Source organism: Trachypithecus francoisi, unplaced genomic scaffold (assembly GCF_009764315.1).
Source record: "Trachypithecus francoisi isolate TF-2019V2 unplaced genomic scaffold, Tfra_2.0 Lachesis_group17, whole genome shotgun sequence".
NCBI lineage: Eukaryota > Metazoa > Chordata > Mammalia > Primates > Cercopithecidae > Trachypithecus > Trachypithecus francoisi.
In genome coordinates, this window is record NW_022681462.1 from 44131635 (window position 1) to 44157826 (window position 26192).

Below are 26192 nucleotides of genomic sequence, written 5' to 3' on the forward strand. Positions count from 1 at the left end.
GGTGCTCAAGGAAGTCTGTTGATTTCTGTCCATTTGCCCACTGCTCCTTTCAGGGAGAAGCCGAGTCCTCCAGCTCAGGACTCTCCCTCTTACATCCTCCCCCAAACATGAACCTTGGTCATCTCTACTCTCTTCACTTCAGTTTTTTCCATGTGAATTTAGGTTATTTTATCTTGCTTAACTATATTGTTTGTATAAGGCCCCTTAGATCCTTTTAGGAAAAAGGTAGCATATATGTATGTAAGTCAAAACTGATTTCTCTAGAAGCGAAACAACAGAGAAGGCTGAGGTATCACAAAAGCTGGAATAATGTGATTTAAAACAAGCCAAAAAAGGTCTCTATCCAACTTAGGATATTTGGTAACAGTTCAGATTTGTCCAGTGCCTTAGACCAAAGCACCATGGCAAAACAGTAACAACCAAGCCATTTAGTTTCACAATATACAAATGAAACACAAGTTTTCTCCAGTTACTATTACGTCTACTTTCCAGGTGAGAAAATACATCACTAAGTGGCTTGAACAAGGCCTTCCATGCAGCGACCCCTGGGCTAAGGCTTCTTGCCTTCCCTAGGTCCTGGAGGACAGTCACAGCCTTCAGATGGGTCTGGACTCTGACAGTCAGTCTCAGGCCATCACCCAGTGACAGCTGCTACATCTACTATGGGACACGTATTTGCCATCAATGCCATTCCTAGCTCAAAGGACAAATCCCATATCCATCTAATCATGATCCTTTTCTAGAGCAAATAACTTTTTCTTCTTCTAAGACATGAGCGTATGCTACCTCCAGGGATGTTCAAACTCGCATATATGGTGATGTGGGAGAATGCTGGCGTTTTCTCAGGTCTTAAGTCGAATGCCTGCTCCTAACTCGAACCCTTGTGGGTTCAGCCAAAGAATGCCTTCTACCATCTCTGGGTCTGAATCCCCCTTCCTGGGAAGAGCACTGCCCACTGAATGAAGGGTTGTTGGGTTCCTCTCTGCCAACTAAACCATGAAATCCTCTCTGGGATGGGAAGCCAAATGGGGACATGTTCGTCTCCCCTCACCCCGTTGCACATGATGTCAGCTATAAATCCACTCCATGTTCATAGCCAAATAATGTCAGATTATAATGAATTTTCCTCTCCATAAACTTAGAGCGGACTCAAAAAACCAACTGACCTTGAAGGGAAAAGCCTAGATCCTATTACCAGCTCCCCGCGAACCCTTCAGATCCTTCTCACTGTGCCTCGCTTCATAAACTGTCATTAGCACAGGGAAGCAGGTGCGGCTGTCCGGGAAAGGAAGGGTATGCCGGCAAACAGCGAGATGAGGAATGAACCTTTTAAAAGGACGCGCTAATCAAGCATCCAGACAACCTCGGCTAATCCTTGAACTTGAAAGTGCAACCATCCCCCAGGCAGGGCAGGAAAAGGGCAGAAGCACGGTGGGTGCAGGGCGCTCTTTGAGTGCTCATCAACTGACTTGCACATTTCCTGTGACGCTTTCTAGTCAGCTAGGTCATCGGGAACAGCCTACAACCCAGAATAAACAAATAAGGCCCTGATCAAGCTGCTGCCTTGCCCTACAGCAGACTTCGGGTGTCTGTCCTACTGAATGGAGGGTCACGGGACCCCGCTCAGGCCATATCACACTCACCAACACGCATGGCTCTGAGCAACTTACCAACATTATCACAAACATAAAGTGAAGCCTGGTGATCTGATTTCCCCTGGCATGCCTCTAGGCTCTCCTACTTCTCTGGATCACGAGAGAGGGTAGGATGAATATCAGTCTCACGTGGCAGCCTCTGCGGGCCTCACTGTGTGCAGCAAAGTACGAGAAACCGCTTTTCACGATGATTGTGCAAAGCTTCGTGAAAGGTCAATCTCAGGCTCTTGCTGTGGTGATAATAAGGCAGACAAGCATGGAACACATTTTCTTTTTTTAATGGTGGAAGCTGTTCTAAGTGAGATGTTCTAAGGGGACAATTTTACATTATGGTAATCTACAAATATTACAGTATAAATGGTGCTTACAACTGGCTTTTTTATTGATGCAAAATTCATATAACATGAAATTAACCATTTTACAGTGAACAATTCAATGGCATTTACTACATTCACAATGTTGTGCAGCCACCACCTCTATCTATCGGAACATTTTTATCACCCCAAAATAAAGCCCTACCCCCATAAAGCAATTCCACTCCATAGCTGCCTCCTCTCAGCCCATGGCAACCACCAATCTGCTTTCTGTTTCCATGGATTTACCTATTCTGGATACTTCATACCAATGAAATCATACAATATGTGACCTTTTGTGGCTGGCTTTTTTTTGAGCATAATGTTTTCGAGGTTCACACAAGTTGCAGCATATATGACAATTTCATTTCCTTTGATGGCTGAACGAAAGTGCACTGTAGGCACAGGTCACATTTTGTTTATCCACTCATCCATTGATAGACACTTGGGCTGGTTCCACCTTTTGGCTACTGTGTAAATAGGGCTACTATGAACATTTATATACTTGTTTGACCACTTGTTTTTCAATTCTTTGGGGCACACACCTGGGAGTGAAATTACTATAATTCACTTTTGATATACAAAAAAGAAATGGTAATATATTTAGGACCAATGAACTTGAAATCTCAAATCTCCATAATGTGTGTTCCAAGGAATAATGACTTTTTACCTTTCTAAGAAATCCAGATCCTAGAAGATTTCCAAAACTACAAGTTGCCTTTGACATATTACCACAAATGATTTTCCTTGCCATGACAATAAAGATAATAAAATGGCAGTAATGTTAATAATAATCACACAGAGAAGGTAATATGACTGACATTCTCTTATAAGCCCAGAACTGTGGTAAGTATTATCCTTGCCAGCATAATTAATATTCCATTTTCCATGGAGAAAGTCACATAGCCCTAAAGTAAGCACCAAACCCAGTCCTATCACACCAGAGCCCACATTCTTCATCTGCTAGCCTACTTGTTTCCCTTCACATCAAGCAGCCCGTTTATAAGCAACCAGTATTTACGCTGAGCCTGGTCTCAAGTAGCGTATCTGGACTTCAGTCACAACTTGCATACCCTGTCACCATATAAAAGGGCCATCTATGACCTTCTAAATGTGATTCCTACCCTGCAATGTGATAGATCTCACGCGTCCCTGACAACCTGTGTCCCCATCAGCAGTTGCGCATGTTTAATGTCTATCATCAGATGAAGCCATAACATGAGCTCTAGCAGAGGAGGGCTCTGAGTCTGTCCCACCACAAAACTCCCCACCTGTGCATGACACCTGGCACTTTACATGCATTCACTAAACGCGTGCCCAGTGAGTGGGGTCTGCATTCACCTGGTCCTCCACTGGCACATCCGTCAGGCTCTCAGTTCTCCGTTCTCCCCATCTCCATCCATCCCTGCATACCTCCTGGGGGTAGGAATGGGTCTCAGGGTCCCCTTGGAGACCTGCCTCCCCCTCATCTGTGGGTTAAGGCTCAGTGGAGTTTGGAACGCCCAAGGGAAGCACTCCTCCCAGACAGGTTCAGGAATACTCTGCCTCCAGGGCCCTCAGTGCCCCACAGATACATCCATAGAAACATATGTGCCTTCCCAGCCTGGCAGGCAGCACTGATAAGACGACTGTGCAATCATTCTCAGGACAGGCCTAGGATCTTCCTAGTTAATGAGCACTGCCTTAATTTCTTATACAGCAGATTTTAAAATGCATCCTAAATCATCCAGATAGTCATCAAGAACCAGTATCTCTTCAGCCCAAAATACTCAGTAAACAACTTCTATTTGACTACTGGTCTCCCTCCCACTGGTAAAATTAAAGCCAACTTTTAAAGGTAACCATTTTCTTTCCCTGTTTAAATTTCTTACAATAGCTTAACAGGGAAAAAATATGGGTCCTTTGTGATTCCATTCATGATTAAGGCTGCTAGGAAACTGTCTTGGCATTACAAGGGAGATGTGTCGGGATGTTAGAGAGTGTTTGCTGACAGAACACCAGGCCAGGAACCCAGAAACACCAAGCCTGACGTCCTGCGTGCGTGGCAGCACTGGGGGCTGTTTAACTGAGATGCGCTGATGCTGGTTCATAATCCTCTCGCACACCCATCCAGCTGGGCCAGTGCCCCTCTGCTGACCACACACAGCCCAGCCTGTATCGTCTCCATGACAGCTCAGCACTGGTGTGGAGGATGGAGGAGGACTGTTGGCAGCTGTGTCTGTGCAAAGCACACGCTCACCATTCGCCTGCTGAGGGGTGTCCAAAGGAACGAGCGCTCTGAGCCTTCAGCCCAAGTAGACATCATCACCAAAAGAAACAGACACTACTCGGCCCCTGTGAGTGCAGCACACAGTTAGAGGCGAAGGGGGCTCCCTGCGTCCTGCACACCAGGAAAGCGGTGTGGAGCTGTGGGATGCTGACGCACCTGTGCAGATGGCTGGCTTCGTGCTTGCCCTCATGGTGCCTGCACAGTTCTGCTTCTGCACCGGCTCTTCAGGGTTCCAGCCTTCAAAAGGTCTTGCTTTTCAGAGGTACCCTCAGGACACGTGTAGCCATCAGCTCTAAGTCCCAGTTTTTGGTTGGGCAATTGCTAGAGATTTCACCTAGACAAGCAGGCAGCAGCTTACTAGGAAAAAGGCTGTCAGACAGTCATTGCAGAGGGCTGTGGGGGATTCTGACCCAAAGGTATGTCTTATTCCTCAGACCAGGGAGGGGTAAGTCCAGCCCCGACAGCTGGCCAAAGGCAGAGGGGCTGCGCTGAGTGGTGGGGGCAGGAGGCCCGGCCATGACACAGGGATGGGACAGGGCAGCACCCCAATGTCACTCAGTGTCAAGACAGGGCTTACGCATGCCAGATGCACCCAAAGACCCCATGATCTGAAAATTATCCATCACCATGCTGAAAGAATACACACAAAGGAGGATCCAGGGCTGTGAATGTGTGTGCGTAGTGGTTAGAATCTCAATTCCGCCTTGGGATGATCTAGCCACATTCAGTACTCAAGTTACAGGATACTCATATTCAATTCAGATTTGTACAGCACTTTAAAGATGGTCAGATACATTGTGGGCCTCAATACTGATACCACAGGAGTCCAATATTGAGGACACATGACTTGCTGTGCAAACAGGCAGTGAATTGGCAGAGGGAGGCCCTTGGTCCTAAACGACAATGCAGCACCCACTACATATCTTGACACGGGGCTTCTGGCATTCTGGGAACCACGCGCGGCCTCACCCCGTTGTTGGTCCCCACTCCAGAAGGTCCTGGCTGGGATGCCATAGTTACAACTTGACGATCTTGAGTCTGAGGGTCCCCTGGGCTCTGTTCACTGCTGTCATGTTGGCTGACAGCAAAGCCTCACGTTGATTTACGGGAAAGTGAACAGCAATATGGTCTGCATCCATTGTTTAAAACTCTTACTCCGAAAGTCAAATGCTAAATGTTTTTACTTTACATGTATTTTGAGCTTTTGGGTTGAGATTTTCTTTGCACATCCCTCTAGGTTCCTCCCGGGAGGAGCTGTGTCTCTGAGGAAGGAGATGTCTACAGATTTCACACCAAACAAGGTAGGAGACTCCTGCGTGCAGAGCCAGGGCTTTTCTGGAGCAGTTCATTCCTGGTTTCCTGTTGCTTTTCCATTTCGAGCTGGCAAACCTTGTTTTGCTCATTAGCAAATGCTCCAGGAAGCCGAGCGCATGCCCTCGTTGTTTCTGGCTCTCTGCCTGCACTTCGCCCCGTTCGCTGGCTGGGTGCTTAAGCTGGGGAGAAATGGATCAACATTGACTCTGCCTTAGATTAACGTATACTCAGGACATCACCAGGCACAAAGTAAATGTTCAATGAGGGGTGACCCAGGAAATGGAATAAACATATAAAAGAAATTGCAATCCAGAAGCAGAAGCCACTTAGCCACGGAGGGCCCAGCCGGCATCTCCCTCCTGATGCTGTGCGAGGTGGGCAGTGTCAGTACAGGCTCCTCTCACAAGTTCCCTGACCACTCCGTCCTACCAACGCTCTGTCTCTGTGACTTCTGTCTGTAACGGTTTTGGTTTTCCATGGGCAGGTATGCCTGGCCCAGCATCCCCAGCTAGAGAAAGGTCAATCTATGTAAGAGGAGTAACAGTCCAGGAATGGTCTCCAAAGGATGCTCCAGACACCACCTGCGTGGCCCAGATACGGGGCCAAGACACCTACGTCGTACCTTGGCTTAGCACCCAGTATCTCTGGGTCATGCCCTGCACCCGTGGCCTCCTGGGATCATGTCTGCTTTGACCTGACACGGCCACACTGCCCCAGGCTGTCACTGCTGATCACAGAGGAATGGATGGGTTCTACTCACCCTCCTGTCCAGCTAAGTCCAGTGGCTCAGAGCCCTGGCTCAGGCAGTGGAAATAAGAAGAAAAGTGTCCTTCCCGGTGGCAGCTGCAGGTACCCTCAGCCGGTCCTACAGCAGGAATCACGACCACTCTGTGAGCTTGCCTGTCCCGATAGGCAGCTTTCTGCCTCTGAATGGCAATCCTCCCCATGCCCGCCATTCCAACAGGGCTGCTTGCCACCTCAGGCGACCACAGGCTTACACTTCAGGTTTCCCAGCCTAACCAGCACCCCCAGATCTTCCTTGTGACAGGCCACATGCTGCCCCAATTTGCTGATCATCAATCCAAACCCTCCTCCAACACCCCCAGGTACGGGCTGAGACTGCTGGGAGGAGGGTGGCTGGGTAGAGAAGAGGGACTGGTGCCCCTGCCCCGTGACAGCCGAGCTCCTTCTTCCTTCAGCTTCAGACAGTGGCTTCAATCTGTAATCTATTAAGTATTTCATCACATTCTCTTTCCTAGGGCTTCATTAATTTCTGTACAGCCAGGAATTCTCTGTACGACCAGCTTATTAGTAGTAGTTACATTTTGCTTTCCTGGGAGGGGATGAGGGGACGCTGGGACTGAGGCTGATGTAATTAACAAATGCCTAAGCACATGAGCATTCTGCAGTCTTGGTCCCAATTCCTAAAATGCACAGTATCTTGGCAACTATCTTCAGTGCCCCTCACCCCTCCCCGCCACTCTGTCTGGAGTGGAGTGCAGTGGCACGATCTCACCTCACTGCAACCCCCACCTCCCTGGTTCAAGTGAATCTCCTGCCTCAGCCTCCTGAGTAGCTGGGACTACAGGTACATGCCACCATGCCCAGCTAATTTATTTATTTTTAATAGAGATTGGGTTTCACCGTGTTGGCCAGGCTGGTCTCCAACTCCTGTGCTCAAGTGATCTACCAGCCTTGGCCTCCCAAAGTGCTGGGATTACAGGCGTGAGCCACCACACCTGGCTTGGCAACTATCTTTTAAGCACGACCTGGTGCTTAAAGTCAGAAGAAAGAGGGGCTGGATTCTTAAAGGGTTAGGAGGATGTGGTTGGTCGGCAGAGCCATGGAGAAGCCCCAGTGTTTTCTGGAAATTACATGGTGAGTGGGGAGGCTTCCTCTATTCTCCGGGGGGAAGGCGAGGTTTTTCTATCTTGGCTGCGGCTATCCTGCCTTGTTTGGTGGCAGTCCCTTTATGTCATTTCAAAACACCATGAATGAGAACTTGGGAATCTGGCTCCATCACAGTAGCCGCTCCCAGGGTGAAGGTTGGAGAGGAACCTCAGCCTCTGGTCCCTCTCCCAAGGAGCCTGCCTATGACGCCATGCTTCCAACACCACTCAGCACAAAATCCACATGCCGCCCTTGTGCCTCGTGGCTCCATGCACAGTGTGGGCCAAGAGAAAGGGCTGTGCCTGGGAGGAGCCGTCCTCAAGCCTCATCACCTGGGCATGTCTTAGGGCTCAGAAAATCCTCTTTGGACATTTGTGTCGCCCAGAAAAGGGAAAAAGATACTGATGCTTCCTGACTTATAATGGGGTTACATTTTGATACATCCAATATAAATTGGAAATATCATTAGGTCTAAAATTCATTGAATACACCCAACCTGCCAAACCTCATAGCATAGCCTGGCTCACCGTAAACATGCTCAGAACACACACATTAGCCTACAGTAGGCAACATCATCGGACTCAAAGCCTTATTTTATAATAAAGTATTAAATAACTTATGCAGTTTATTGAACACTGCCCTGAAAGTGAAAAACGGAGTGGTTGTGTGGGAACTCAAAAGCACAGATTCTATTGAATGTGTATCACTTCTGCACCATCTTGAAATTAAAAATCGTTAAGTGGAAACACAGTAAGTGGGGGACCACCTGCACCTCACTTCAGCAGGCAGGGCTCAGGGTTTTCAATTCCACACAGAAACCACTGGGGGAGATACACCTATTCCAGCCTGCCCGTCCCCTCCCATCTCTTTTAACATCATAAACATCAGCAAAAGTGAGGACCAAAGGAGGTGAGTGGAGCCACCCAGCCCCTTCCTCCTCATCGGCCCTTTCTCTGGGCTCCAGGTGGGATTGCGGGACAGGCCGGAAGACCCCCTCACCCACAAGGACTGGAGACAGAGCCCAAGGACCCTTAGTGGGGATATCCGGTTCACCCACACAACTGCAGCAGGGCTGAGAGCTGGGGCGCTCTGTTCTCTCCCATCCCATCCTGTCCAGCGGCCCAGGAGTGTGGCTGCAGCAGCTGTTCTCCCCTCAGTGGCCTCCCAATCAACCTCTGTCCAGCAGGAGCCTGGCCCCATTGCCCGACCACAGGGCCTCTCCCTCCCCAACAGGGCCTGACTCGGTCTCGCTCCAGGGACTGTGTTCTGTCTGATGCTTCCCTGACGTGCACTGAGAAACAGGGAAGGGAGAGTAAAAGAAGGGAAAGGGGATCATGCATGGGGCTCCTGCCTCCCAGACCTCAGGGGTGGCAGCTGGGAGAGGCTCCCCTGGCTCCCGGCCCTCCCTCAGCCTGGTCCACCCATCACAGCCGGCACTCAGGAGCCCTCATTAGGACAGGCTCTGTTGGAAGGGAGCAGGTCTGATCAAAGAAGTAAGCACAAAGACTTAGCACCTGTGTCTCAGAAACACTGCCTCTGTCTTGATGAAAAGCAGCCCGGGAGCCAGGCTTCCTCGGTGCTGCTTCTCTTTTGCGTTTCTTTCTTTCTTTGGGCAAGCTCAGCACTTGTACAGAGCACACACTGATCATCTTCGGGGTCTGTTTGGGTTTTCTTCCCCTGGCCACGCTTGTGTTTGGAGACTGCCCTTTCGCCAGCCATGACCTCCCACAGACCTAACAGGAAGCTCTGTCTGGTTCAATTGTTTGCCTTGACATGTACTTCCTATTCAGAGGAAGGGAGATTCCTAAAAAATATTACGAAACCTAAGCACACATGGGGAAATCACCGATTGGAAGCAACTCCCATCCTGTTTGACCACCTCCCTGGCTGATTACTGAGCGATCCCCACCAGAGACCAGAGGCATTCAGGGTGCCTTCACTGATAACGTATCTCAGTACTGAGCAATGCTTTTATCCACCTCTGTCTGCAGATATTATTGTTTCTTCTTCAAGTCTTACAAAAACGTAGATTTGCAAATTAAGAACTGCCATTTACACGTATTTGTAAATAAGCCAGCTCACTGACATCCTCTCCTGCTCAGGGACATACGTCAGCTTGTCCTTGGTGGGAGGCGGTCTGCAGCAGTGGTCTCCAGCTCTGAATAGTTAGAGAGTGATTAAATAACATGAGGTGACTCCCTCCCTGGCTCTCACATGCACGTGCGAGTGGGTACACGCTCACTCCTGTCTCGTTAAGACTGTTAATGAAGAAGCGTGGGCCGTGTCACTGCCCACTGACCATGGCTTGGAAGACTTCCCAATCCGTGGCCGAGCGCTAGCTCCTGAGCTGCCCTTTGTGCTGAGGACTCTGCTGAGCTGAGCCCTGAGGGGAGCCCTGCTCTGCACTCCGGGTCTCAGTGATGGGTGTCAGGCACAAAACGTCCCTGGTGTCCCCAGTGGTTTAAGGATTTCACTGTATTTGGGAGAACAGTGAGAGTTGAAGGCAGTGAAGAGGCAGATGAAGGATGCCGTGTTCTGGGACACTCCCAAACGTAGGTGTCCCTTGTCAAGTCCTCAGACTTACTCCTGCAAGTCTTGTTGTATCGGAGGATGCTCCTGCTTGGGGCAGCCTCTTGTCAGATGCAGAGTGGATCCTGTGTATACATACACACACACCACACACACCATACAACACACACACAGAACATACACACAACACAAACATGCAAACAACACACATGCATGCACAACACAGCACACACAACACACTGAATACACATGCACACAACACACATATGTGCACAACACACACATGCACGCACAACACACATACCACACAACACACAGCACATGGGCACACAAAACACACTGAATACACGCAAACACACACATGTGTGAAACATACAACACACATATGCATGCACAACACACATACCATACACAACACACACAGCACACATGCACATGCAACACACTGAATACACATAAACACGACACACAAGTGCACAACACACACATGTATGCACACATACCATACACAAAGCAAACACACATACCATACACAACACACACAGCACACATGCACATGCAACACACTGAATACACATAAACACGACACACAAGTGCACAACACACACATGCATGCACACATACCATACACAACACACACAGCACACATGCACACACAACACACTGGATACACATACAACACACACATGCACACAACACACACATGCACAACACATACCATACACAACACACAGCACACATGCACATGCAACACACTGAATACACATATACACATAATACACACACATGCACATATGACACACATGCACACATAAGCAAACATCTGGGCTCTTAAGGATTTCTCCAGGGTTCGGGGGGTAATTTGAAGTTTCCTTCAATCTCTGAAACTTCAGACTCGGCACAGCTGGTGCTGGCAGGGTCTCAATGCCCCAGGTCAGTGGTGTGCACCCCCTTGACCCACCTGGGACCTCTCATTATTTCTCTCTGTCCTTGCAACCCTGCATATTAAAAGCTTTTATGTGCCAATCTCTTTTTTTACATTAAACATTTTTTATTGATAAAAACCCTGTAACTTCCCTTCAGAGCTTCTGACTATAATCAGATGACCTGTGGCTGTAACTTCAACCCAAATCAAAGACACATTCTGTTTCAGCACTGGCCACCTGGCAGGACCCATGCAGGCCCCTGGGGGGCTTTCTGAGTCATCGGGGAGAGGAAGAGCCACACCTGCCCTGAAGGAGACCTGGGCTTGCAGGGACCCCAACCTATACTGGCCTACAGCAGCCTAAGTGTGGGCAGCAGGGTGCCACTGCCCTGAGTGGCTTATTTCCACACTGGGAGGTGGGGGCTCACTGTCAGGATGGAGCTTATTTCTAGAATTATAGTGTTTCCTTCCACCATCTGATAAACTGTGAGGAGAAAGGGTAACAGGAAAGGTCCGTTTTTCTTCCATTTTGCAGTATTTTGCTTGTTTTCTGCATCTCACCCATCTCCAGCATTGGCGAACACAGCCCATAAGCTGCCCTCCGAGCTCCCTTGGCCTTGTCCTGCCTTGGCCCTTTAATCCTAATGGGTAGCTGTTCTTCTCCCTGCCTTCTTTTCCACTAGGAACCCTCCTGGCTTCTTCAATGTTCCTTCTTAAATAACAAGGAAAACAACAACAACAAAATAAAACACCATCCAATTTTGCAAAGCCTCAGGGGGCAGAGTCTAAGCAGCCCACTCACTCTGCAGGGAGCAGGTCAATTAGACTGCGGTCCACAAGAGCCGGCCAGGTTCCCCAGGCGGATGATGCCTCTAAGACAGAGCATGGGGCTATCCCTGATGCATGTTCCCCAGTCCCCCCACCACCCACAAAATCCTACATTTCTTACAAGAAGAATTGTGCTAGGAAGGCAGACTGACATGTCTGGGAAACATGAGGATGTTTAAGATGTCTGTCCAACAGCAAGTGGAAAATAACACACTCCAGAAAGCCTCAGCAGGGTCCAGCATGCACGGTAGGCGATCGCCAGGCTCCACGGCCCTCAGAAGAATGAGATGCCTGCCTGGTGGGCCTGGGAATGGCACTGGCTAAGGATACATAGAAAGTCCTTACGGAAACATCTGGCATCTACTGGGCTCAGTGGGAGGGGCTGTTATCATCTCTGTTGTAAAATTCACTTCCACCTAGACTCCTGACCTCCCAACTTCCAACTGTCAGCTCATGCACATGGTTTTAAATCGTGCCTTGAGATCTTACAAGAAGTGTGGTTTTGGCCCTGAGACTTGATTCATTCTGCCACCTTCTATCTACTGAGCACCTCTAAGGGTAAGAAACCTAGCAGGACATATAGGGAGGTGGACGGGGAGCACACACAGACTCGGGGTGGATCCTGTGGACGTGGATGGGGGGCACCCACAGACTCAAGGTGGATACTGGGGAGGTGGACAGGGAGCATCCACAGACTCGGGGTGGATCCTGGGGAGGTGGACAGGTAACACCCACAGACTGAGATCTGCAGCTTAAAGACAGGGAGGAGCTGAAACAGCCCAGATGGCTTTGCAAACCATGTAGGGCTTCTGGAGTGTCCTGACCAGGGACTGACATGTCCAGCTCACATTCCTTTCTATTAATAGTACAGTCTCGACCAGGCGCGGTGGCTCAAGCCTGTAATCCCAGCACTTTGGGAGGCCGAGACGGGCGGATCACGAGGTCAGGAGATCGAGACCATCCTGGCTAATACGGTGAAACCCTGTCTCTACTTAAAAATACAAAAAAAATAGCCGGGCGACGAGGCGGGCGCCTGTAGTCCCAGCTACTCGGGAGGCTGAGGCAGGAGAATGGCGTAAAACCGGGAGGTGGAGCTTGCAGTGAGCTGAGATCCGGCCACTGCACTCCAGCCTGGGTGGCAGAGCAAGATTCCGTCTCAAAAAAAAAAAAAAAAAAAAAAAAAAAATAGTACAGTCTCTCCACTGATGGGTTGTCCTGGCAGAATAAGCTAAGTTCATCTATGGCTTTGCTCAAGGAATGAAAATCCACCTCCTAGAAGCAAATTCTCTGTCTGGCTCCCCAGGAATAAAACGGAGAGAATCAGTCTTTCCATGCATCAGCCCCCTAATCCACAGAGGGCATTTTAAAGTCTCCATATTCTAGCTACTACTTCATGACTTATTTGGTTGAAGGCTGTCGACCAAGAATTTTACAACCAGGAAAGCTACGCATCAAAAATAAAGACAAAATAAACACATTCCAGATATACAAAAACTGAGAAAATTTGAGGCTAGCTGATCTATCCACCTTATAGAAAATATCAAGGAAAGCTTTTTTAGGCTGAAATCAAGTGAACACTGATAATAATTTAAATCACATAAAATGACAAAGAGCACTGGTAAAGGTAACCGGGTCATTATAAAAGATAGTATGAATGCACATGTCTCTGGCCCCCCGCCTTTTTTTTTTTTTTTTTTTGGAGACAGAGTCTCTGTCTCCCAGGCTGGAGTGCAATGGCGTCATCTCGGCTCACTGCAAGCTCCACCTCCTGGGTTCACGTCATTCTCCTGCCTCAGCCTCCCGAGTAGCTGGGACTATAGGCACCCGCCACCACGCCCGGCTAATTTTTTTGTATTTTTAGAAGAGATGGGGTTTCACTGTGTTAGCCAGGATGGTCTCGATCTTCTGACCTCGTGATCTGCCTGCCTCGGCCTCCCAAAGTGCTGGGATTACAGGCATGAGCCACTGCGCCCGGCCATCTCTGCCTGTCTTAACTCATTTAACAAAGTGATTGTGGCTGGGCACTGTGGCTCACGCCTATAACCCCAGCCCTTTGGGAGGCTGAGGGTGGGTGAATTACCTAAGGTCAGGAGTTCAAAACCAGTCTGGCCAACATGGTGAAACCCCATCTCCACTAAAAATACAAAAAACGAGCCAGATGTGGTGGCGGGCACCTGTAATCCCAGCTACATGGGAGGCTGAGACAGAAGAATTGCTGGAACCCAGGAGACGGAGGTTGCAGTGAGCCAAGATCATGCTACTGCACTCCAGCCTGGGCGACTGAGACTCTGTCTCAAAAAATAAATAAATAAATAAATAAGAAAGTATTGTATACAAATATAAATATAATTGTATCATTGGGCCCAATACATATATAAATGTAATATATTTTCAAATAATGGAACCAAGGAGGTGAGTGAGAACAAAGCTGTTTGGGGGTAAAGAATTATCTCCTGATAATAACTTGAATACACCAACACAAATGAGGAAAACCAGAAATTCAAAATAAGGTTAATATCACAAAAACTGAAGACATACAATTGCTCTTTCATTTCTCAGTTTCTTTAAAGGAAACACAATTACGTAAAATAATAAAACAAGAAAACCTTTGAAGGACGAGGCTGCAAGGAAAGGGCCTGGGTAGGTTTACCTGGCTGCAGAGAGTGGGGCCTCCGGACACTGTTCTATGGACTCTCGGCTACCCCACAGGCACCATGAGAGGCTCCCAGGGCACCAAAAGCAGAGTCTGAAGGCAGTAACCCAAAGCTCCTGCAATCAGCATGGCTGCCCCCGGGTACAGTGAAAGCACCAGCCTTCTGGTGTTTTCCATTGTGGTTACTCGAAACATTTATCTCTCCCATTTACAAAACCACTTAGACAACTGGTTTCTCTCCAAGCTTTCAAGCCTCAGATGGCTATATGCAGAATCATGACGCTGGTCTTCTTTAAATAAGGCTGTTAGACAAACACAACTGTAACCATAACAGGAAAGACCCCAGCACTGTAATAATAAGCATTTCCCAGAGCTTTCCTGCCCCGAGGCCGAGGGGCACCTGTGGGCTTGCTCATGCTTGCTGGCACCGTCAGGGCTCATGCATCAGCAGCTGGGCCACCGACCTGTCTGCTCCTCTGGCCACTCTTAGGGCACCTGGTTTTAAAGAGCTCTGTGGCCCTTCGTCTGATGTAATGAAGTAGAATGCTACACATCCAGTAAAGATCTTAATACACACCACACTTAATGCATCAAAATGTCTCGTATCAGCATACAGCCCAATTAAGAAAATACAAAGGCAAGCCTCAGTTTCCCTACTGTAAGTGAAGAGGTGGGGAGGCTGACCAGTAGGGTGACCCACCTCCCAAACACTGTATAAATCCATGATAAAGGCCTGAAATGCCCACCGATGACACTGATTCTCAATGAGCCAAATTTTAAATACACACCCAATTCAACAAGAGCCAATTCAACAAGAGTCCTAAGCTTTACCTGTCGTCACGGGGCCTGGCCAGCACACAGCCATGAGAGTCTCAATGAACACTGAACACTACCTGCAGCCCCATGCCACTTCTTTCTGGGCACACCCTTCCCTTCAAATGCACTTGTGTGTGTCCCTGGGAGATGGGAGGTGCCTGGCTGCTGCACACACAGGTGGGAGGCATGCACGTATGTGTGCATGGATCAGCTGAGCATATTTCACACACGTCTGACACCTCCGAAGCCAAGAAGCAAATATCCTTGACCTCTGCCTGTCCAGCTCCACAGACTGCACATTTTACTGCTCTGCTGTAATTACAATGAAAACAAACAAAATGCAGTCTTCATGATTAACTAGAGTTCCTGCTGTGTGCTGTTCAGCACAGTGTGAGGGTCAAGGCTTCCTGGAGCCCTGGGGAGGGGACAATCACCTCCACATCATTGCTTTGTTCTGCATGACAGGAAGAGCCATCAACCAGGGCCCTCGCTTTACACCTATGCAACTACAAAGCGCCCTGACCATATGTGTGACAGAGCCAGAAATGTTGATGTGTCCACGCAACAGAAGGCTAGCTCACGGCCCCGGCTGTTGGGCCCCCACTGGGTGTCTTGGCAGAAAGGGACCCATGTAAGCCACTTCAGGTCAAGTCTTCATGCTACTGACCTCCTTCCTGCAGACACAGCCTCCTCTAAAGGGAGGGAAAGGCTCTCCATCCAGAGAAGGGCACACAAGGCTGAGAACACCTCAAACAGACCAGCCTCACTGGCTTGTAAACAGAGTGGCCTTCCTCTCACAGCAGAGGCAGGATGGGGTTCCGAAGTCACCTGCCTGCCTGGCTTCGTCCATTTACCTTCCATTACTCTCTATAGGGGAGGAAGAAGTCCCTCCTCTGGAACCATGCACTTAGGAACTTGGTTCAAACACACACTAGGGTCACCAGAAGCTTCAGTGCCTTCTGTCTCTGGATTGCACAGTATCAGGCCATAAGACTGCAAGTCTTCTCTTCACCCTCTGCAGGCCGCTTCTCCCATGGGCATCAGTTGGCCCTGGACAGCCTGTCAGTTCTCAGCCATGGGCTACCTGCCCAGTCAGATCCTGCATCAGGCACTCCACATACAAGATCGGGAGTCCTCTTGCCTATGACCAAAGTGTCCCTGTGCCCACTCTACAAATCAAAGTGCCAAGTTCCACAGAGGGTAAGTATGGAACTGGAATTAAAACCCAGATACAGCCACTGGGAGGCAGATGCTTTCTAGATGCTTTCTCCACCTTTCTCTGGCCCAGAACCCACTCAAGCCAACTGCACCTATTCTCCTGCTTTGGTGGTTCTGGGAAGGGCACATGCAGCTCCCTGACCCTGGATCACAGGTACCCCTCACTCACCTCACCTGGGCCTTGCCTAGCACTTGAGGTCAGCAGTGACTGTGCATGGCACCTTGAGTTTAGGCGTCAGTTTGCATGGTTTTCCACTAGGGAGAGGAAAGTAAATCACAGGGCTGCCAACCGTCAGTAGTGCACTGCAGGCTTATCAACAGCCGCCAGGAAAGTCTCGGGAATGCATTTATTCCCTAAATGCACTGAGAATTTAGAAAATGAAAAGATTCCAGAGAGCCTCTCTGCTCTCAAAAAGGTATTCCCAGGGTTGAGATAAATATCACAAATAACCCTCCACCAAAAAAATTGCAATTACTACTTGGAAAAGATCTCTCTGGCCAGGGAAGAAAAGAGAACCTAAGCAGAGAAAGCCCCCGAGCATCTGAGGACATGGACGTCGTCTGCAGAGCCCTGTTGTGCACGGTGTAGCACACGCATGACTGACAGTTTCCAGAGCCATCCCCACAGTGCCTGGCCCAGAGGCTGTCCAAACACCAGATGCTCCTGAAGCCGGGCAAACAGAGACCTCCCAGAGACATCAAGGAAACTTGTCTGAATAAAGTTCCCTCCACACGCATCTACGTGAAGCCTCCATGAAGCAAAAGTAGTGAAAGGAACCAAATCAAGAAAAACAATTTCTTCCTCCATAGGACGTGAGAGCAAGTATAGACATTATCACAATTCAATTACATCGCGGTCTCCCTGTCACCAACGTCTCCATAAATAACATGCCGCCCAAACATGGTAACTGCAGGACATTGTGGAAGAAAATAACAAAACAAGGTCCTTGGGATGTTAAGGCATGAAGGGCCCCGGAGAGCCCTGACTTTGCACAGAAGGAAAATCAAGGACTCTAGTCCACCAACAGGCCCACGACAGCCCATGTCCCACTGTCACACAACCCAGGAGAAATCACAACAGAGTAGCCTGGAGTCCCAGCCTCCCCTTGCATGCAGCTATGTAGGATGCCCCAGCTCTGGATGGTAGTCTCAGGGTGCCTCAGGTAGGCTCAGCTGTCAGAGCCAGACGCCTGTACACTCAAGAGCCAGCTGCTCAGGAGCCAGCAGCAGCTGCAGGTCTGGGTGCTCCTCACGGCCAGGAAACCCCTTCATCAGACCTGTGAAGGCCAGAGAAGCCTACACTTTATGGATTCCCCAACCTGGCTTTTGTAAGTAACTTCAGCCGCAAGCCGCGTGGCGTGTTGCGGCTATTACACAGGATCTGGCAGTAGGTATGTGTCAGAAAGTCTCTGATGAAGCCAAATGGAAACGAGTGCCCTGCCAGCACAAGGCTCTCCCTCCTTCCCGAGGCAGCCTACACGGTGAGCTGACCCCACACAGCTCACCCAGGTAGAGAGGGCACGGGGATGCCCTGTGGGCAGAATCTGGGGAAGCAGCAGGACAGAGAAGGTCTCTCTGCAGCTCGAGCTGAAAGGCAAAACCCCTGACCACAGAGTGTTCTGCTCAAATCCAGCACAGCCAAGGAACTCAGCACAGGTCACTGCCCCTGGATGGGTCCTGCTCTGACCTCGCAAGATCATATCCCTATTAGGAAGGACAACAGCAGTGCAGCCCACTGTCCTCAAAGCAGCACATCTTGTATGTCTGAATTACAAATCAGAACTCTCTGGCAGTCATCACTCAGACACGGCTGCCGCAGTCAGGCTCCCAGAGGTACTGGTGACCTGCTGGTCAGTGCAGGGATGTTAGGAGCACAGCCAGCTGTGGCCTAGCGTGGGGAATTGCGGAATGACCGATTGGATTCCTGGTGAGGACAAGGACTGGTGGCACCACCCACACATTGTTCAGAGGCTCACCGCCCTGGCCAGCCTACATGGTTGGATTGGCCCGGGTAGGTGTGGACTGTGCTTAGGGCCCAAGGAAGGCTCCAATACACAGGAGGTGATAAAGCCTAGAGGCTCTGAGCTATAGAGACCCCTGCAGAAACCCCGGCTGCACAAGGGTTTGTGGTCCTCTCAGCTCTGCAGTTTATTGCTCTTTAAAATGGGGACAAGACCCCCTGAGTGGCTGTCACAGTGGCCACTGCATCAGGATCCCCTCAGTAAACATTTCCTTCAGCCCCTACAAACAGCCCCAGGCTGTCCCCCACTCCTGGAAACCTTGCCACTAGGCATTATTAAGGTAAGTCTATTCTTTTGTAAGTCTCGGTTGATAGGGTAAAAGTCTTACCGGCCACCAGTTGCTTGGTGTTTCCAATGTCTGGGCCGGATAAGCTCCACATCAGAAAATCTGCCTGGCAGCCCAGGGATGGCAGGGCTGCCAGGGTCAGCAAATAAGAAAGTGTACATGTGTGCAAAGGCATGTGGATATGTGTGTGCACATGCGGTGCCAACCAAGCAGGGAAAGAAACACTAGAATGGTGAACACAAAAGCCAAGCTGGTCTAATTCACTCTGAGCCCAGGACAGCCCTGGCCCTGGTGACAGGGAAGCAGTGTGCTGTCTATGTCTACTGTGACTCATTGGGAAAGTGGGATTTCCAAAAAAGCCTCCACTCAAACAGGCTGGCTGTCTCCTGTGCGTAAAATGCACATTCTTAGCCCTGGTTTCTGCATTTGGGGACCCCTGGTTTTCTCGGACACTGAGACAGGGAGCTCTAGCTGTGTAATTCAGGAAAACAGGCAATGAGCGTGTCAGTGGCTTCCCTGAAGCGCAAACCAAGGCATTGAGAAAGTCTTCTTCCTGGGACGGGTGGCAGGCAGAGTCCGTCCTGCTCCAGTGGTCAAGGAGAGAAAGTAACTCCTCACTCACCACGAACTTGGGCCACAGTTTCCTGGCTGACAGCCTTCCAGCCACACTCTTGGTGTGCCCTTCACAGACATCAGGGCAGCTGCCATTTACAGGAAAGCCATGGGGCTTCTTCCTCCCTCCCTCCCCTTCCTCTCCCTCCTTCCCTTCCTCTCCCTCCTTCCCTTCCTCTCCCTCCTTCCCTTCTTCTCCCTTCTTTCCTTTCTCTCCTCTCTTCCTCCCTCCTTCCCTTCCTCTCCCTCCTTCCCTTCCTCTCCTTCTTCCCTTTCTCTCCCTCTCTTCCTCCCTCCTTCCCTTCCTCTCCCTCTTTCCCTTCCTCTCCCTCCTTCCCTTCTTCTCCCTCCTTCCTTCTCTCCCTCCTTCCCTTTCTCTCCCTTTCCCTTCCTCTCCCTCCTTCCCTTCTTCTCCCTCCTTCCCTTCTCTCCCTCCTTCCCTTTCTCTCCCTTTCCCTTCCTCTCCCTCCTTCCCTTCCTCTCCTTCTTCCATTTCCCTCCCTCCCTTCTCCCTCCCTCTCCTTCTTTCATTCCCTCCTCACTTCCTTTCTTTCCATCATTCCTCCCTCCCTCTTCCTTAAGCCCACATCATTTAAGAGCAGGAACAGCTGACTCAATACCTCCTGGCCACAGAACGAACAGCATGATTTGATGCTGCCTGTCCAAGAAGGACTTACCTTCATGTCCACATGAGCAAGAGAAGCTCCTGCCCCAAGGGCACTTTTCCAGGATGCTGAGCGAATGTTGGCTGCAGAGTGGACAAGAGGGATTCGGTGGCTTCTGGGCTGCCTAGACACAGCCACTGAAATACACAGCGCCCCTACATGACATTCAAATGCCACAGAGTGCAAGTTCTGGGCAGCAATGCGACCCGTGCCTGGTCATAGGCTGTCTGAGAGCAGAGGTGGAGTAACTCCCTCCAGCACGAAGAGCTGCTAGTCTCCCACACATCTCCATCCACCACCGTTCATGAAAAACACATAAAAATGCTGTTTGATTAGGTAGAGGCTGATGTCAGTCTCTGGGACAATGGAAGACAAGGGACACCCCCACCTGTCTGAAGGGCACTGCCACTTCAGACACCCTGAAATAAAAATCCCACTTCACTGTTTTCTCCAGTGATTAATTCATTAATAGCTTGATGTATCCCCTTTCCCTGATGAAAAGTTAACTCCACACAAATATGAGAAAAGAAAGATTGAGAAAACAAAACTTAGACTGTGAGGACTAGGGAAAAAGTAATAAAGATTGTGGCCCAATCCCATTGGCAAATCCCCTCGAAGCTCTCAGGCCAGTGCACCTAGCAAAGGAGCTCCTGCGCCCTTTACACACTAGCCCCTCAAAGCTCCAGGAGTGGACTGAACCTGGGCCTTGGTAAGTGTTTGTGACTGATCCCGAATCTGCCCTGTTTCCAGGAGAGAGCACTTGTCTCTCTGTTTCAGTCGACAATAAGTCTGAAACATCTCCTTCCTTGCAGGCAGGACGTCGCAGCTGCCCATATCGCTAATGACACACTGTCAACTGACAAGCCCAGAGCACCTTCCAAGCTCGCCCCAGGACTACATCACAGCATCAGCTTCCCCTACTCCCAGGAATACGCTGAACCAGACCCAGGTGAAACAATGGGCGAGCTGCCCATGGCAGGCTCTCCAACTGTGGGGTCTTCCTTGTCTACCTTTCACCTCCACTCAGGGGACAGGGCTCAGTGAGGGGCCTCCACCAGGTCCTCGGTCACAGTGGCCAGGAGCACGGGCCTGGCCTCTCCCTCCAGACTTCGCAGTCTCATGGAAAGGCCAGGTATTAATACGAAGCACATACAGGTTTACATTTGTGAGGAGGAAAAAGAGGACAGTAAGAGAGTACGTACATTTACATACAAGTACACACAGGGAATCTTCCTCGGGGAAAAGGTGCATCCTATTCACTAAGCAAGAAAACATTTCCTCTTCCCCTTCCTTTCAAAGGCCTCAATCGGCAGGACGGAAGCAGCAAAAATGAAAGGGGCAAAAAGGAAAACCAATTTAACTGTCTTCTCTTTCTGAAAACTCTGCCTATTAAAAGCACAAACAGTCGGAAGGACGGTTTCATTTCCTTGTCTTCATTAAGTCAGGAAGCTGAGATTCAGCAGAGATTCTGGCCCCAGAAGTAGCTTATTGGAAATGACCATGAGTTATCACCCCAATGTCCTCCACATGCTGTCTGGTAAGTAGTTTCTTTACTTAACTGAGGTTGTTCCAACAGCTCTTAAAAGGTGTCCAAATTCCCAAGCCTACCTCATACCACATTTTCATAATGATAGAGGTGATAGCCACCTTGGTGAGAACTGTCAAGATGATTTTGATGGAGTTATTTGCTAATTTTGCCTCTTCTGTGAATATAAAGATACCCAGTCGGCTCACTAATATGAACCCCCGTCCAACCCTGAATGTGTCCACAATCCCACAAACCTTCATACTGATCATTAAAATTAGAACAACCCAGACATTCACTGGGGGTGGTAAAGTTCACCGAATAAAGCACTGCTCCTATGCTCTGTATTCTTAGAGCTTTGCTCAAGTTTCACCAGTGGGTGGTATGGGGTCTGCTGGAAGCCCAGTGTGACCCACTCACTGTGAGATACTCCCAACCTAGGTACACTATTCTGAAGCCCCAACGGATTGCCTAAATTTCATTAGGAAAGAGAAATGCCACACACACAAAGGAAGAGTTGCACACGTGCACATGTACATACACAGACACACACACTGATCTTTAGACTGCCACCACGACATGGGTACCACCTTGTGTCTTTTAGCCTTAGGAGGACTGCAAGCTTGTACAGTGTTGGAGCCATCTTTGCTCTTTCCAGAGAGAAATGACCTAATGAAGTAACCTAACCTGAACCACAGAGCCCTACACAGGTGTTCAATATCCTTCCAGAGCATTTCTCTAGCTTTTGAGACCAGAGTGGGGCACATGGAGAGCACTGCCTCGCTGAGCCCACCCGCAAGAATTCGGACATCCACAGAGAGCAGATACTGCTCCGGAGAGGCAGTGCCTCCAGCCTCGAACTACCGATCTGTTGGCTTAAGTGGAGTGCTCATGGGGCACCATCCTGAGCCACTAAAGTCCTGGCAATGAGGGGCTCCTCTCATCGTAGCGGCTGGCACAGAAAGAGACAACCATACACCAACGTTAAGGGGTGCAGTTGAGACAGCAGGAAGTGAAACCCAGCAGAAGACAATGAAATTATCTGCCCAGTCGTCTTCTCACAGGGTCATGGGAATAGTCATGGTTTCTTCAAGTGTCTCAAGTTTTAATCAGCATCTACGATGCCGTGTTGCCAGACCGGAGGGAACATCAGCTCCGTGTCAGAAGCAAAGTTGAATGAGGCTGGTAACATTTACATACAATGCGTCAGGCCCCATTCTAAGTACTTTACAGTATTAATCCATTTAACTTCCCCAACAGCCTAATGAGGAACGTGCTGCCCCCACTTTACAGATGGGGAAACTGAGGCACAGAGCGTCCAACTTGCCCAGGATTATACAGGTAGAAAATTATGGTACTGACTCCTCAGTCTGCACTCTAAGCCACTATGCTGCTACATGTTAAAAACTCTAGAAAAACATATCGATTGTCCTCAGGTCAGACATCCAAAGGTCTGGAGTGAAGAAGTCTATAAAATGTCAGGAGAAGAAAAATGTGATTTCCTTCATGTTTTCCTTTAAGTGTCCTTGCTACAGGGGTTGGCGAGGCAGTCATGCTGGCTGCCACTAGCGCAGGGAAATTCTCATGTGGGTCAGAAAAAGCACCCCTTCAAGACAAATCTAGGATAAATATGACGTGAATGGTGCCTGGCCCCTCAGTTGTATGGTGTATAACCTACGCATCTCAGGGCCCAGGCACCATTCCCACTACATTTGACAGACTTAAGAGCTGTGGGAGGGGAATTAAAGAGTTCCAGGCTTTTAGAAAGAAGAAAATGCAGTTCAAGACAATACACTCATATATTAGTTTCTGGTTTCTGCTCCCTGAACAATTATTTTCTTAAATTACAAATTACAAATCTTTGTGTGTCAACCTCGATAGTAATCTTTGCATCTAAATCAAAGAGAAGTCATGGTCTCCACTTGGCCTGGTGGTTTAATAACCACCTGTTCTATTATATGTTCTATTTTCCAGACAGCCTAATGCCTTTCCAAATGACCCAGATACAACCATTTTTATCAAAATTCTAAGCACAGCCCCAAGCACAGGCTAAACCGAAAGACTGTTAAATTAGTCAGAATAAGAATTTGCTGCCTCAACATCTTAGATCCAGCATGAAAATCATGGACACAAGTGGTGTTTCTGCTGCTTGGATTAGAAAACAAATAGCAAGCCTGGGAAACGTGAGAGCTGGGCAGCAAAAAATGCCCTTGCCAGCCCACCCAGATAGCGGCGCCCACGTCCTGAAACCACATGGACACAGCCTATCCTGAGGCCCCTTTCTTTGTAAACACTTCTGCCTCCCAAGGAAATGAACTAATCAAAGCACCTTAATCAAATTTAAAGGGTAGGCCGGGCACGGTGGCTCATGCCTGCAATCCCAGCACTTTGGAAGGCTGAGGCAGGCGGATCACTTCAGGTCAGGAGTTCGAGACCAGCCTTGTGAAACCCCACCTCTACCAAAATACAAAAACTAGCCAGACGTGGTGGCGCAAGGCTATAATCCCAGCTACTCAGAAGCCTGAGGCAGGAGAATCACTTGAATCCGGGAGGTTGCAGTGAGCGGAGATTGCACCGCTGCACTCCAGCCTGGGCAACAGAGCAAGACATCAGTTCCAAAAAAAAAAAAAAAAAGAAAGAAAGAAAGAAAAGAAATTAAAGGCTAGACATGTGGGTCTAAATTCAAACTGATGGATTTTGCTTTTTGAGGTTCAAGAAGAATAGAGTGATTGACTACAGTCAGTCCCCTATTTCAGTCCCCTACTTACGATGGGCTGACTTAGGACTTTTCCACTTTATTATGGTACAATATAATACACAAACCGTACTTCACATAGCTACATAACCACTGTTTTTCACTTTCAAGACACTATTTGGTAAATGACACAGATACTCAACACTTCATTATACAACAGGCTTTGTGTTAGATGATTCAGCCCAACTGTAGGCTGATTACATTAGCCAGCCTAATGTATATTGTTCTGAGTACATGTCAAGTAGGCTAGGCTGAGCTATGAGGTTCTGTAGCTTTGGTGTATTACACGCATTTTCAACTTATGATACTTCCAACGACTGATGGGTTTATCGGGACATAACCCATCTTAACTCATTCTTTCATTCTAGTTTGCCTGAAATATCCCTAGTTTTAGCACTGAGAGTCCCACATCCCAAGAAACTCCTCAGTTCCAGGAACACCAGGACAGCTGACAACCCATGACAAAGCTAAAACTGAAGGCCTGTAAAAAGACAAATCTTATAAAACGAATCTGAGGAAGCAGTTTCAGAAGTAAACATTAAGTTCAGAAAATTTTGACAGTTTGCACCCAAATATTCCTCTGAAAATAAACTCTGCTTCTGTTGAACAATGGAAACTTTCTAAATTAAGCCTAAAACATCTTTTTAAATTATAATGTTCAAAGTTTTTTTTTTTTTTTCCTTTTTTTTTCTCCTCTGAGACAGGGTCTGTCTCACTCTGTCACCCGGGCTGAAGTGCAGTGGTGCAATCTTGGTTCACTGCAACCTCTGCCTCCCAGGCTTAAGCAATCCATCCTCCAACTTCAGCCTCCTGAGTAGCTGAGGCCTGTGACACCTGACCCAGCTAATTTTTGTATTTTTTGTAGAGATGGCATCTCACTATGCTGCCCAGGCTGATCTCTAACTCCTTGGCTCGAGTGATCCTCCTGCCTTGGCCTCCCAAAGTGGTGGGATTATAGGCAAGAGCCATTGTGTTCGGTCAAAGTTTTATCTTGTTTTATTTGGGGGGTGCTTTTGCCAATTTAAGAACATAAGGTTGAGAACTCAAAGTCTAGAACCCTGGAATCCATTCTCTTAAAACTCACTATGTATTTTAAAGGGATTAGAAAACTGGTATTAAAAATATTAAATATTTGGTATTTTTTAGTATATCTGATTTTTTTTGACTATTACAAAAGTTTATTTAACAAAAAGTATACTATGAAAATGTACACGACCTAATTTTTACATCATAGTAAAACAGACCCTATGAAGAGACGACATGGGTTTCTCTGTAGAACAGCCATTATTTATACTCGTTCCAAGGCTTTTAACGTGATGATACTATTTCCTCATATTACCACCATTCCAATATTGTTCTGTCGCCCACCAGTCGCCGTCTCCATGCATTCATCTACCACAAGATTCATAAAGGGATCAAATGCCGGCAATATTCCTTGGACATGTCTGCCACCATTTAATTTCAATGACAACTTCTTGTCCATAAATTTTTTCAACTCGGGAGGGTGAGCTTTGCTCATAGTGTCTACTCCATGGGTTCACAGATGCCTTGAAACATAATGCACGGCCTCCCTCATGCTCCCGCAGTAGGCCCGGTGTCCTGTGTCTCTCTATTTCTTTATTAAAGATAATTTGGGCCGGGCATGGTGGCTCACGCCTGTAATTAATCCCAGCACTTTGGGAGGCGGAGGTGGTGGATAACCCAAGGTAAGGAGTTCGAGACCAGTCTGGCCAACATGGTGAAACCCCGTCTCTACTAAAAATAAAAAAATTAGCCAGGCATGGTGGCAAATGCCCGTAATCCCAGTTACTTGGGAGGCTGAGACAGGGGAATCACGTGAACCTGGGAGGCGGAGGTTGCCATGAGCCGAGATCGCGC

At 48.6% G+C, this 26192-nt stretch overlaps 2 protein-coding genes across 2 annotated transcripts in view; both read right to left on the reverse strand.

Moving 5' to 3' along the window:
• SH3RF3 (SH3 domain containing ring finger 3) overlaps nucleotides 1-26192 on the reverse strand; it is a 377754-nt gene that overhangs the window by 227437 nt on the left and 124125 nt on the right. The gene's annotated exons all lie outside the window — the stretch shown is intronic.
• On the reverse strand, nucleotides 25252-25833 carry LOC117062234 (small nuclear ribonucleoprotein G-like). Its single transcript, XM_033175503.1, has one exon. It carries the CDS (start codon nucleotides 25831-25833, stop codon nucleotides 25645-25647), a length of 189 nt encoding a protein of 62 aa, XP_033031394.1. The 3' UTR covers nucleotides 25252-25644.